We start from the raw sequence: 14,527 nt of genomic DNA on the forward strand, positions 1-14,527 counted from the left end.
ATTGCCTAAGAGTGATAACAGGGACGTGGGTGGCGCTGTGGGTTAAACCACAGAGCCTAGGACTTGCCGATCAGAAAGTCAGCGGTTCAAATCCCTGCGACGGGGTGAGCTCCCGTTGCTCAGTCCCAGCTCCTGCCAACCTAGCAGTTCAAAAGCATGTCAAAGTGCAAGTAGATAAATAGGTACCGCTCTGGCAGGAAGGTAAACAACATTTCCGTGCACTGCTCTGGTTCACCAGAAGCTGCTTAGTCATGCTGGCCACATGACCCAGAAGCTGTATGCCGGCTCCCTTGGCCAATAAAGCAAGATGAGCGCCACAACCCCAGAGTTGGTCACGACTTGACCTAATGGTCAGGGGTCCCTTTACCCTTTACCTTTTAAGAGTGATAAAGAGGTGTTGTGAGAAATCTCTGAACTAATTTTTTTTAAAAGTCTGATATATGTGATTACGGCAGAACAACTACTCCAAACAGGGTTGCTGAAATTTGAGCATGCCTTTTAGCTTACGGCAATTGGTGGAAATAGTCATAGACTTACAATATTGGTTGCTGGAAACAAAATGGTTAGGTTGTGCTCTGGTAAGGAAGAAATGAGAGCGGTGATAATGACCACACATATGACAACTTGCCTATCCCAAATAATGCACTAATCACCTTCCACATTGACTGGAGATGTAGAACAGGCTATGTTTACTGATCAAATCTCCCATGGTAAGAAAATACTCTGGATTAAATTTAAACTGAAGTACGGGTTGGCATTTTGATGGCAACAAGGTTGTGTGGAGGCTTTTCTTAATCAGCAGCTATGATTCCGCAACACATTCTCACCAAGTAGGAGCTCTCTATTGGAAAATAAAAGACAGGTCCCTTGGTTGCGCCTCCTGTGTCAGAAAAAAGACTCACCACTGCCTCCCAGTGCTACTTCACATTATCCCCACTTCTCACCCAACCCTGAGCCATAGGCAGTACAGTACTCCCCTCCCCAATCAATCATTTCCTAGGGCATTATAAGGTTATTGTTGTTGCTGCTTTAAAAGGAGAAAACAGAGCCTCTCCCTCTCTAACCTCTTGGCTTCTCCAGACACCTGTAGTGATAAGATTCAGCCTATGGCACCCAAAACTAAACCACACCTCTCAATTCTTTGCACTACAGCGTAGCTGCTTGTGGAAACTCCATCATGGCTTTTTGTTGTTGTTTAGTCGTGTTCGACTAAAGAACTGTAAAGGACAACTTGACCCCAAAGGGAGCAGTGAACCAGAAATATGCTATTCGTTTCAGCTGAACAAACAGGTTCTTTATACACACTCCTTTTCATACACAGGTGGGTAACCTGCAGCCTGAAGGCAGCAGCTTCCAGCCTAATTTATGTGACTTCCAGAACCACCTGAAGCTGCTCCATTCTTCCATCCCCTGGAGAGCTCCTTCATTCCTCTTCATTTCTTCTTTATTTACCCTAGCTTTTAAAAGAGCCCCTCGCCCCCACTTACCCGTGCTTCCTTTCTATGCATTTTTCAGAACTGGAAGGGGCAGTATTTTATTTTACAAATAAAATAAAATAAATAAAATAAAAAGAAGATAAGTTTTTCAAAAAACTCATTCCTTTTCCCTTTCTTGGTTGTACGGCCTGGGGAAGAGACGTTTCCTCCCCTAGCTGCCTAATAACAAGTTGACAGGTTTAATATGAGTGGAGCAGGGCTTTTTTTCCAGCTGGAACTCACTAGAACCTCCAGCATCTCTCAGGTGGGCACCGTTGCCATTCTAAGAGAACAAGAGAGGCATTCATGGCACCTCTTTTTCTAGAAAAATAGCACTGGTGTGTAGCATGCATTAGTACACAGCATTCATCTTTTAACTTGGTGTGGTATGATGTGTTTATATGTTATTGCAAACTGGATACTTTTAGTTAAGAATATTGTAAATCTTTTGATGTATTGCAATTTAGTATTCTTTTTTAAAAATTGTAAATTGCTTTGAGATGTTTTTGTAGGGACAACTATCTCATAGTAACAATAGTAACTACTGTTATAGTAAAGTCAGAAAGTAGTTACAGTAGCTATATTCGTTGTACTAAAAATAAAATAAATCCTCTGTGTACACATTTGAGAGTAATCCCATCAGTGGGGTTTACTTCTGATAGAATTCCTAGTCCTATTCAGGACTGTCTGAGAACTGAAACAGGGTTGTTTTCAACTAATTGATGTAGACCATCATTTGATCTGCCTCTACCCACCATTGGTATACACCCCTTCCTTGATGGAGTATCCCCAAATGAATGTGGTTCTCAGCAGGAAAAAGTGGCCCATCACTGTTTAAATACTATAGTAGCATCATGACCTGTGGCTTGATTAATTCTGTAAAATCTGTTCATTGACAAAGTGGGCTCTTAACTATCCTCTGAGAACACCAGCTATTACATTTCACTGGGCACAGAGAGGCTGTAGAAATCCCAAAACTTGTTTGTGTATGTGACAGTATTCACTGGTAGAAAATACCAGCACCACTTTTTTGCTACCCATGGCAGCCATTTTTTACTGGCACCGATGGCACGTTTATCAGTGTATGAGTACTGACACCTCATTTATAATAATAATAATAATAATTTAATGATAATAATAATTTATTATTTCTACCCCACCCATCTGCCTGGGTTTCCCAAGCCACTCTGGGCAGCTTTCAATGGAACATTAAAAACAGAATAAAACCTCAAGCATGAAAAACTTCTCTAAACAGGGCTACCTTCAGGTATCTTCTAAAAGTCAGATAGTTATTTCCTTGACATCTGATGGGTGGGCATTCCACAGTGTGGGCACCACTACCAAGAAGGCCCTCTGCCTGGTTCCCTGTAACCTCACTTCTCACAGTGAGGGAACTGCCAGAAGGCCCTCGAAGCTGGACCTCAGTATTCTTTTTTTGGTGGAGGGGAAGACAAACTTTATTGGAAGGACACAGGGTGGATTACCTCTCTCTGACCAAGCTGTACAAACATGTCACATAGGGGAGTTTTGACCCCATTGGGCTAAAATCAGCAGCGGGCCTCAGAACAACCAGTGGGCCTCACGTTCAGACTCCAGAAGTGTGAGCACATCCCCTTCTCAGACTGGAATATGGAATATGGATGATCAAAAGGCTGATGTCATCCTTGAATTCCACACAGACCTGGATGGACTGTGCCTGCGAGTTAGTCCGGTCCAGCACTTTGGTGACTCAGGCCAACTTGATGGGTCCATGGCAGAAGTGACACCTCATTTCTTACAAACAAACAACCCACCCCAAAAACCAACCCATTGGAAATTCGTAAACCTGGATGAATCTAATTATTAAATTATACTTGACCTAATTATCTATTATGTTTCCTCTATTTTCTGATGGAGTGTAGTCAAATCAGTAAGTTAACTATAATGTAACCATGTAAAGAGTATTATCAATATAAGGCAGCACCGTGACTGCGGAAGTATACTCCAGAAGATCCCTTTGTAGCAAGCTACGTGCTAAAGCCAAAAGATGACAAAGCACAGAGCAAAGAGGAACTGCCTAATGAAGTTTCCAGGCTGGGGAAGGCACAGATAATCTATTGAATTTGAAACACCAAATCAACTGACAAATATTTCATGATTTTTAAACATTGTATTAATTGTTTCAATTTTTAAAAATTGGCAAAATGTGTGGGTTTTTGGAAACAGAACCAGGAAGTGTTCTTTTTTGGGTGATTTCCCCCAAAATGCTCAACAACTTCCCCAAGAAAAGCTCAACTTTTTGCATCTGGATTTCTACTTTTTGAAATATGGCAACCCTAGGCTATAAGGACATCTCCCTTTTCCCCTCCTGATATATTCAGGTTCCCTAGTTTAGGGATGGAAAACATGTGCTTCCCCCCACCATATATTGCTAGGCCAGCTGGGCTTATGAGAGTTTGATGCCCTATGGAAGGCCCCAAATTCCCCATTTTTGTTGTAGTATTCAGTTCCTAAATTACCAGCCAAATATTCCTGTATTCTGATGAAAGGTTTCAGAATTCAGACACTTACCCAAACATATTTCTCATTGCTTCAGTAGCAGTGGACACCATTTCCCCCCTCAGTAAAGAGTGCTCAGGAACACAGACCAATTGCCCCAACCCTAAGTGTACTTTCATAAAACTAAGTTCTACAAAAACCAGAAAATGATGATGAAAGATCCCCCACCAATGCAAGATGACCAAAGCCAATAGTGTCAGGTATAAAATAGTTTATTTAAAATGAAAATGTATGTAAATTGTATGCATAGTTATCATAATAACAATAATATAAAAACAACCACCCCACACAAAGGTGGGTACAAGATGCTACAAGCTTCACATATCCATACCTAAAGAACAGGTACGTAGATTGAAATGGCTGTGTAGTTAAAACTGCTGCATGGCAGCAAAATAAAACTGTCTTGGTTTTAGGTATAGAGTCCATTTGCATCTCGCATACAAGTCACAGTTCTCTTGCCTTCTGGAAACTACACTGTCAAGAAGGAATGGGGCAAGGAATGTCCTGTGCATTTCACGTCACCATGTTCTTGCAGGCGCCGGATGTGCTCTTATGATGCATGCTGCCGGTTCACCAAATTTCTCACTGCTAGCACCTGCTTGCTTTTTTCCATTGTTACACCCTCCTGTTTCTGAGGCACAACCTCCTCTTTCCTCAGGGGGGTGGCAGGTCTCTCCGCTTCCTTCTCCCTCTCCTCCTCCTCTTGCCTCTCCTCGGAGGCGAAAGGGCTGCAGACCGTCTCCACCAGGCCAATGACCACACCAAAGAACGTCAGCACGCTGCCCAGCATGTACAGCTTGACCATCTTCCCGTTGGGTTTCTGGCTGAGCATCTCTTTGGCAAAGGGAATCAGCTCCTGCATCGTCTCCATCGTTAGCTAAGGGAGTAGACACAGCGAGTCACAGAGACCTGCAGAGCAAAACGGAAAAGAGAAAGGACATCAGTTGCAGTTCAAAGGATGTCTCCCCCTCGCCAAAAAAAATCCCACAAGCTGATCTTTGAAGAAACCGACAGCACTTACAGAAGTGCAGCTTACAATGGCCACGTTATCTCTGCAATTACAGTGCAGTTCAGATTATCTACCTGTCTCACTGCAGGGCGCATGCATAAGGCTTACCAATGCAAAAAGCATGCGAGCTCGGAGACCCCCCCCCATGCAGCCTCACGCTTGGAAACCTTTAATTCAAGGAATTCGAATCGCGCTCTGCACAACCTCACCCCAAACTGGCTCTAGGTGAACTGAGCCGCCAGCTATCGACCTATCTCAGCGCCTGTCGTTTAACATCCTGGTTTTGCTTTCAGAAAACAGAAACCCGCCGTACTCACCAGAACCACAGAGCTGTCAATCTTTGCCTCGAGAGATCTCTTGTTTAAGCAACAGCGGTGCTTTTTCTGTCTGCTCTTTAGATCCGACCAGGCACTCGGCGCTGCTCAGCTGTTGCCTTTGCAAGCGCGCAGCCCGGGCCTTTATATTCCCCACACTGGGCGAAGCCCCGCCCCTGGCCCCAGTCAGCTTGCAAGAGGTCGCCCAGGCAGGCGGAGGGCCAAGGGGGCTGTCCATGCGCCGAGCACGCCGCGAACACACGGAGGGCTTAGGGGGCCGGACCCTCCCGGGACGGCTAGCTGGCAGGGCGCAGGGCCGGGGTGGGCGCCAGCTGCCAGTGACCCGGGCAAGGAGACGGGAAGGGGGAGGCCCGTCTCCTGCGCCAGGAGAGAGGGGTGTAGTTGTGTGTCACGTAGCAAGCGGCGGGTCCTCAGACGGGATCTTTACTTTTCTTTTTGCAAAGGTCGGGGGGGGGGGGTAAGCCCATTTTGCGCAGCCAGGGAATAAGCAGGCGGAGACGTGCGCGGGTGCCAGTGTTAGGATGACCTTCACTCCCCCCACTCTAATAAAACAGCCTTGCGCTAAAGGGCACGAAAGCTTTGCAAGGAGGCTTAACCGGTGACTTGGCTTATATGCCTCTTCGTTTGCTTTGTTTCGCTCAGTTGAGTGATTGGGGTTATTAACCGGCCCCCAAGCGCAATGGTTTAAGAGCAGGGAACACACGCTGCATCCAACAGCAACCAAGTGCCCCCCAGTTGTTGCTGGGCTGCACCTCCCATCAGCCCCAGTCAATGCACTGGGATAGTGGCTCCTCTAATGACCCTGGGGCAGTGGCGTAGCGTGGGGGGTGCAGGGGGGGCCGGCTGTACCGGGCGCAACATCTGGGGGTTAGGGTTAGGGGGCGCAAATCCACGGGTTAGGGGGCACAAATTACTTGCCTTGCCCCGGGTGCTGACAACCCACGCTACGCCACTGCCCTGGGGTAGCTTTGTGGATAGGCAAAGCTTTAAACCCTGGTTTTCCTGCGCCAAACTGAGTCTGTAGACTCTGCCATACTTTAGATACCCGGTTTCCATATATCATAGAATTGTAGAGTTTTAAGGGACCTATATATGGGAGGGTATGTTTCTCTTGTACCCCACCTTTCACTCAAGGAGTTCCACTGCCCCCACTTTTTATCTTCACGGCAACCCTGTGAGGTATGTTAGGCTGAGAGAGAGTAACTGGCCCAAGTTCACCCAGTGAGCTTCATGGCTGAGCGGGGATTTGAACCTGTGCCTCTGTGCATGCGCAGAAGTGCCGAATCGCAACCCATGCATGTGCAGACGTGGGTTGCAAACGCTGCAGGTTGCGGACGTGCATCCCGCATGGATCACGTTCACAACCCGAGCTTCCACTGTGCATTTAAAGCAGTATTATACCACTTTAAATAGTCATGGCTCCCATCCCGCAAGAATCTTGGGAACTGGAGTTTGTTAAGGATGCTGAGAGTGGTTAGGAGACCTCTATTTTCCTCACAGAGCTACAACTCTTGAGTCGTTTCACAACCACTCCCTGTATTCTGGGAGCTGTAGGTCTCTGTGGGGAATAGGGGTCTCTTAACAACTCTCAGTACCCTTAATAAGCTACAGTTCCCAGGATTCTTTGGGAGAGTGGTATAACATTGTCTTCTTTGTGTGGTGCAGATGGGACTAAAACTTGTCACACTAACCACTACACCACACTGGCTGTATGTAGGTTCTGTTTGTTAAGGCCCAGCAACTACCTTCAGAATCCAGCAGTGGGGACCAGCCACCTCTGAGCAGATCCTTCCAGCCCCTTCCTCCAGTGCCTGACTCATTTTTTTTTTTTAAGGGGAAAGGCAAGCAACCCATGTTAGCATCATTTCTGTTCTTGCCAGCTTTGAGAATGGTTTGGAGAAATTGCTCTTCTGGTACACAGGGCATGGTTTTCGGCCTTTTGGGATCTGTGTTCTATTTCTGTCCCTAAAGCCGCTGGGCACTCTTGCGTAAGCCTTTATGCCTCCCTCTCACCTCTCACCCACTAGCTGTGTTGTCTTATTTGGATAATAAGGGGTTGCGAATGCATGCAGTCTGTTGCAAAAGTGTCTCTCATTGCAGCAGAGACCTTGTTGCTTTATCCAGATAAGGAAGGGTTGAAAAATGAATCAGGGAAGGGTAGAGCTTGGTTTAGGCTTTCCAAATGAAAGTGTAGAGGACAGCCGATATCATGGTCGTGCCCACAGCCCCCAACTTCCATGCATTGTATGCCTGGAAGGGTCGTCACATCAGCTGGCGTGATCAGATTTAATGTTTTTAGAAATATGCTGAGGTCTACCAACTGGTGCCAGGTGCAACACAATATCTCTTTTTTTGGTGTGTGGAGTTGTGGAATCAGGTGCAAAATAGTGTTTAGGTGATAAACCCATTTATTTATTGTACCCCATGAGCTATACACTGGTATTTTCTGTATTTACAGGTACAAATCTATATCTGAGCTAATACAAATCAAGGTTTGAGCAGCAAAACGTCACCGACCTTTTGGATCTGTTAAACTGTTGGGAGTTAAAAACCCTTGCCAATCCAGTGCAAGTCATCCAGCAATGTACCTGCAGATCCCAATTTACCTTCTGCCCATTGTGGATGGCCGGTGTTCTCAAATAATTTAGACAGAATAGTGATTCACAAATGATTCTGGAAGTTGTTAACAATTTGCAGGCAAAGATTCACTTCTAAAATGAGATTAGGGGAATCAGGCTACAGTTTATGATCTGAGAATCCTACTTCTTCAACCCCACATGTGTGGCAGCAGTTGGCTGGGCTTCCTCAGTGGTGGAAGTAAAATCGCTATTCTCATGTCCAGAAGCCATGTTTTATTATTCCACATATTCTAGGGATGAGCTCTGGCACTGAAAGCAAATTTTCAAGTGACAAGCCGTGGTGAGTTCTAATTCTGGTTCAAGCTAAACCTTGGGTGTTGTAGGACTGGTGGTTATGGTCTTTCCATACTGGAAAGTGATTAAAGGAAGGATCACTTCCATGTCAAACAATTAAACCCATTTTCCCCCTGGGAATTGTAGCTATGTGAGGCAGTTAACTGCAGTTCTCAGAATTCTTTGGGTGACCCACATGCTTCAAATATGCTTTAAATGTACAGTGTGGATGTGCCCCATGATCCTATTGTACCACTTCCTGTTCCATCATTTTGTGTGGCCATAAGACCCACTGAGGAGCAAGTGTGAACACTCAATGTACAAGAGGGAAAGATTTTGTATAGTGGCTGAAACACAATAAGAATTCTAATATATTATTACAAGCCCAGACACCTTTTTTAGCCAATCCATAGAATTGGGTTGCCTAACCATATTTCCATTTTATTGGTTTTTGTCGATATCTTTAATTGTAGAGTTGGAAGGAACCACAAGGCTCATCTAGTGCAACCCCTGGCAATGCAGGGATCTTTTTCCCAATGTGAGGCTCAGACCCACGACCCTGAGATTAAGAGACCCATGCTGCTGTGAAGTTTCAAACAATATTACTCTGTCTGATGTCCTCTCTTTCTTGCATCTCTTTTTCTTCATGTTTTGGAGAGATCAGACTGAAGTGTTTAGTTATTCCTTTTCTCCAGAAGCATTCTAAAAATTCTTGTTCCCAAGCAGATTGAGTTTGATCAGTTGGAGATGTAGAGGGAGAGGTGTTTTAAATCTGAATACAGACATAGGTACAGACCCACATTTATAAAATATCCCCTCCCGGCAAAACTACTATATCTGAAAAAGAACACAGCAGTGAAACTGTTAACAGGGATTTAAACTAAAATTATGCTGCATGCAACTATTTCCTTTCCCCTTTCTACAAAACTTTCCTTATGCAATGGGCTTCCCTTCTCTAATAAGGAAACTATGCAGAAACCAACTGTCCCCAGCAGCGAGTCAGAATGACCACTCCCCACATTAAATGGGGGGGCGACCTTTGCGTGGTCGCACACAGCCCCCTGGACCCTATGAGGCACCATTAGCACAGGCTTGGCTTGGCCTTCCTCAGGTGAGATACCTGGAGGTCTCCGCCTACCTCAACCAGTTGCCCAATCCCGCCTGGGGAGGCGTTGCCAAGGTGATCAGGTAGGGGGAGGGACCACCCTGCCCACACAATAGGGGGAGAATCTTACCTGGGAATCCTCTGTTGGCTCCAGAGCTTCTCCCGCCCTACACACCCTCAGTTAAGACTTCTTTTGCAGGTTAACCTTTTATTCACAGGTATGTGGGTGCTGCTATGTCAGGGTCACTGTTGAAGGGCTGGACAGGAATTCTACTGCATTGGCAGGTTTTCCCTCCCCGTAGCAAACCGTCACAACTTTGGCGGTATCAGGCCTTGGGCGGAATCCTTTATCTTCCCTAAATAGGGGTGGGCATGTAGCAGTGACCCACGCCCCACCTCTTTGCGGCGGCGATTCCAGGGTTCCCCGTTAAAGGGGTTGTTTTGAGGGGAGGCTTTGGCCGTATGCCTAGAGGTTGTCATTGCTCTCCCCTGCAAAGGCGACGTGATGGGGGTGGGCTCTCTCTGCTTGAACATATGTTCTCCAGAGCCACCCCATCCCCTCCACACACTCTGGATAAACCTCATGTTTCCCAGATCCCCGGCAGGATAAACCTGGGAAGGATAAATGCCCAATGCCTGAGCCAAGGTCTACTCACACCTGAAACTTAATAAAGTTGTGGCCAATTTTAACTCCATAGCACATTGTCTTGAGTTGTTATTCCACACGGGGCCGCCCAGGTTTGGGGCACTCTGCCTGTCCACGCAAATGGAAGGGATGCACATTCTGTGAAGGTGATAGTGAATCTCTCCCTGCCACTTTCACACTTCTTCACCTCCATCTCCAAATGAGCATTGCATCAGCAGCATAAAGCAGGTTACATAAACTTTGGTAATACATTCTCTAACCTCAAGCTGCTATTAACCCATTTCACATAAATAGTAAATACGTTCTATATTTTGAAAGGCTGTGTTTCTGGAGGATGGGAAAGATGCACAATCAACTCCAGTGCTGACACAAGGCATTTTCTCACAATTCCCCCCCCCCCCCCGATGTGACTGTCAGCATTTGTTTTAAGGGCCAAACTGGGCAAGATGCAGTTAGCGTTGTGTGCATGGCTTTAAAAAACTAAATAGCAAGTGTAGGAGGAAGCACTGAATCCCTTTGATCACTGTCTCAAATAGCCAATCCACTTCTAACCCAAATGCAGCAGCTAGGTAAAAAGTGAGCACACTTCCCAGCATTCAATGTGCCCTGGTCTTGTGCTTGCCCTTTGCCCTCAACGGCTTGCACTGTTTTCAGTTGTGCTTATACACCCAGACATTTTTCCTGCGGTTGAGACAAGGATCTGATTTCAAAACAAAATTTCCTTGCTAGCATCACAGGACTTAGCTGGGCACTCTGCCTCTTATCAGTGTGCTTGGGATGTCTAACTTTACTAATAGGGAGAGTGTTTCTACCTTGCTATTCTCAGACAGCAAAGCATTGGGGTACCTAAGGAACAGGTATATATAGAAAAATCCTTTCTCCTTGAACAGACCTTCTTAAAGAATTAGCATGGGCTTTGCCACATCAGATGGGTTACATCTCTAAACCACCTGTCTGACACTAATTATATTGTCCTCAAACTTTCCCTACTTAATTTCCTATCCCTGGAAGTTATCTTCTGTGCTAATGCTCACTTTTCAGTCCACAAAGAGGAAAATATACTTTAAACATGTTAATCGGCAGTAACCATTGGTGTCAAATTGGAGCCCAAGATAAGAGTTTGGTTTTTTTAATCAAGCAGTCAGACCAGAAAGCTGTTTACATGCTGCAGAATGTTTCAGCTGTGTCTGGGAACCAATGTAACCAACCTGGAATTTAAAGCATTGATTGCAGCCTGTTCTATCTTAGGAGGAGTTCTCTGATTCAGACATTATCCAGCAGCAAGGGTAGGGAACCAAAGCCAGTCCTGGCCACCAGTTGCATGCACTGGAGGAGGAAGAGGAAGCGGGGGGAGCACCCCGCCCCTGGCAGCGCGATCCCGGCAGGGTGCCATCGTGGCCGCCCCTTGACCATGCTGGGTGCCATGCCCCTGCAGGTGGCGCATCCTGCCTCAGGACGTGCGCCCTGCCCCTGCAGGCAGCACACCCTGCCCCCAGGATGCGCTGCCACCCCCACCTGCTCTCCGCCCCCCGGTGCTGGAGCATGAAGCTCCACCACTGGTTGCATGTACCTGCGTTGCACATCTTGTAAAACATATGCTTATTGCATCCGTATTCCAACTTTTTGCATGCACATTTTAAATACTTGAATGTGAGAAATAGCCATTGGTTTCACACCATTTCCACCTGAAGGTCCCAGGAGTGGGGAACTGATTTGGATGGTCCACCCCTAGAGACTAATGGAATATGGTAGATGCTCTGGGGAATTTCCGGATGCTCTGGGGAATTTCCCAGGAGACAGACCAGGTGCTCCATGTTTTACTGTAAAATGGCTCCCAAGGGTTCTCTTCATTGCTGCAGAGCCCACATTGCTGCTTGTTCTACTGAGGAGCTGCAGACAGTGAAGCATGCTAGAGTGCAGGTAGTGGAAAACTCACTCTGAAGGTTACATATGTTAGGTTACATATTTTTGTTTACCAATTGACAGTGAAAGCTTCAAAGGCACTTCATTGCCATTGCTGGGTCATACCAAAAGTGGTGGATGGGCCCCTGGAGCATGAAATCTCCCAGCTCCGTAGTGTGTTGGATGTTCCAGAACTGTAACTCCAGTCAAAGGCATCCAATGCAGCACCTTCTCACATTTTATGTTATTGAGCTCAGTTTATGAGGCCTGATGATTATGGCCAGCACTGTTGAGATAATGTGGCCAGCTTCCTTGACGCCCCTCCAACCCAGCTGGTAATAGCCAGTTGGATGGTCAGGGGTCTTGCTCAAGTGCGTCCAGACAAGTGCATCTCTATGTGATGGATTTGTGTCTCCTGCAACAAGAATTCAAAAACGTTCTTGTATAACCAGGCATTTGTGGGTGAGATGTTTTCAGTGTCCCTCCCTTTTAGTTTCAATGTATCTGTGTGGGTTCTCTGTCTGTTTCTATGTTGCTGTGGAGTGCCTTGGGCAAGATAGGACCAACAAATGTAATAAATAATAATAAATAAACAGCAAATTGCTTCCCCTTTGTGATCAACAAAATCTGCTGCCTTGCTCTGCCTTATCCTAGGGTCAGCTTTGGAGCTGGTATAACACCCTTACTCTTCAGAAGACTCATTTTAAGAAAAACAGAAACATTTGGGGATCTTTGGACATATTTTCTACATCTTATCTAGGTTGGTCCTCAAGTGTCTCATAGAATATGAGTGACTCTTTATGCCCGTTTCTGTATTATATACCTGCACATGAAATCCCTTCATGTTTAGGAGGCACCTGAGTACATGAGATTTCCTGATCATAGAATCATAGAATTGTAGAGTTGGAAGAGGCCCTGTTGAGTCATGATGCTTTTTTTCTCTTCCCTTATATGGATTTTTAATATGGATAGTTAATAGGAATAAGCATTAAAGAGACACTTTGCATTGGTATCAAATACTGTACCAAATTCTAACCTAGCTAGATACAGCCAACCATTTGAGTCGCAGAGTTCAGGACATAACCTGAACAACTTGCAAGGTTTAGAGAACCATTTCTGCCAGGCTACTACAATAACTGGTGGCTGGGCAGGGTTCTAACCTCCTCCTGTGTATTTGCACCAACCATAGGGGTGTGCTTATCAGAGGATAAGGAAACTGATGGTGGCCAGATGGCTGCTATTGTAATTGCCCACAATGTCCTGGAATGACACAGCACCTCTTTGGAGCATTGTAGGCAGTTGCCGTGGCAACCACATGGCACTCAGAACTGTGGAACAGAGAATCAGAAGAATCTTTCTTTGCATCAGCCACTAGCCACTTGCTATAGCAATAAAATAAAATAAAATAAAATAAAATAAAATAAAATAAAATAATAAAATAAAATAAAATAAAATAAAATAAAATAAAATAAAATGTACTGAAGATAGAGGTAAAAATGTAACTATACAAAATACATTCTGGAGGTTTACATCAATAATTAAATAATAGATCTTAGTCTAATTGCTCCTGCTAATTTTTTTTTTTGCAGTTTTTGCTGCCTCTTCTGGCATACAATATCAGGCCTGCTGGAGAATGCTTGTAATGTTCCAGTGTGTACTATCAGGCCTAATGAATGGATGCAATATTATTGTTCACTCGATATCATGGGTAAAATAATGAGGTCAACCAAACAACATATTTTTTGGAAAACTTACCAGACTAGCCTCCAGTATCTATAACTGAGGTCAATAACCTTATTTCACAGTTAAAAAATAATAAAGTACCAGGCATAGACTATCTGCCCCCAGAACTATTGAAATCTAACATCGATTGCTGGGCCTCCCTGCAATATTCTTATTTATCGATTCATCCGGGTTATTTCCTGAAGTTTGGACCACAGCGGTAGTCACCCTTTATTCAAAAAGGGCCTTACATCTGATTCGGCTCGTTATAGACCAATTAGTTTTCTACCTGTAATTATCAAATTAAATGTAAAGCATCTTTACAACAAGCTAGTTGATTGGATAACTAATGAAGCTATTCTTGCCAAAGAGCAAGCAGGATTTAGACAAGGCAGATCCACTATAGACCATTGCTTTGTACTAGCCCATTTTATAGATAAGTATGTTAAGAAACCAGGCGGTATGCTATACGGAGCTTTCATTGACCTGAAAGCTGCATTCAGTTCAATCTCTCGAGTAAGACTGTGGGATAAGTTGAACTCTTCAAGTATAGATAAAAGATTATCATTCTTGATTAAATCTCTATATAAAAACACTGCTGAAAGTGTGTTGCTCTACAAATGGGCAGCTCACAGGATCTGTACCAGCCACAAAGGGAGTTAAGCAAGGTTGTATCCTAGCTCCAAAGCTGTTTAATTTATATATGAATGATATTTTCCAGGGTTTAACATCCCCAGAGTATCATGCCCCTAAACTGACCACAAAAGCCAATAATATAGAGATCTATATTATTATACTCAGATGATGCGGTACTTCTATCTCAAAACAAAAGTGGGCCTAAAAAGATAGATGAGGGCATTCTTAGGATACTGCCAAAGAGAAC

General features: G+C 44.9%; 1 protein-coding gene and 1 long non-coding RNA gene across 2 annotated transcripts in view; one reads left to right on the top strand and one right to left on the bottom strand.

Moving 5' to 3' along the window:
* LOC307218106 overlaps positions 1 to 14,527 on the top strand; it is a 69,320-nt gene that overhangs the window by 37,383 nt on the left and 17,410 nt on the right. The gene's annotated exons all lie outside the window — the stretch shown is intronic.
* G0S2 (G0/G1 switch 2) lies at positions 4,210 to 5,490 on the bottom strand. Its single transcript, XM_079980697.1, has 2 exons — positions 5,340 to 5,490; positions 4,210 to 4,922 (listed from the first exon to the last, which is right to left on the bottom strand). Exon 2 carries the CDS (start codon positions 4,882 to 4,884, stop codon positions 4,564 to 4,566), a length of 321 nt encoding a protein of 106 aa, XP_079836823.1. The 5' UTR covers positions 4,885 to 4,922; positions 5,340 to 5,490; the 3' UTR covers positions 4,210 to 4,563.

This window comes from Podarcis cretensis (assembly GCF_951804945.1).
Source record: "Podarcis cretensis genome assembly, chromosome: 6".
Classification (NCBI taxonomy): domain Eukaryota; kingdom Metazoa; phylum Chordata; class Lepidosauria; order Squamata; family Lacertidae; genus Podarcis; species Podarcis cretensis.

Bases quoted from the DNA above. Each gene is read 5' to 3' on its own strand.
- G0S2 (XM_079980697.1), bottom strand. From the start codon at position 4,884: ATGGAGACGATGCAGGAGCTGATTCCCTTTGCCAAAGAGATGCTCAGC.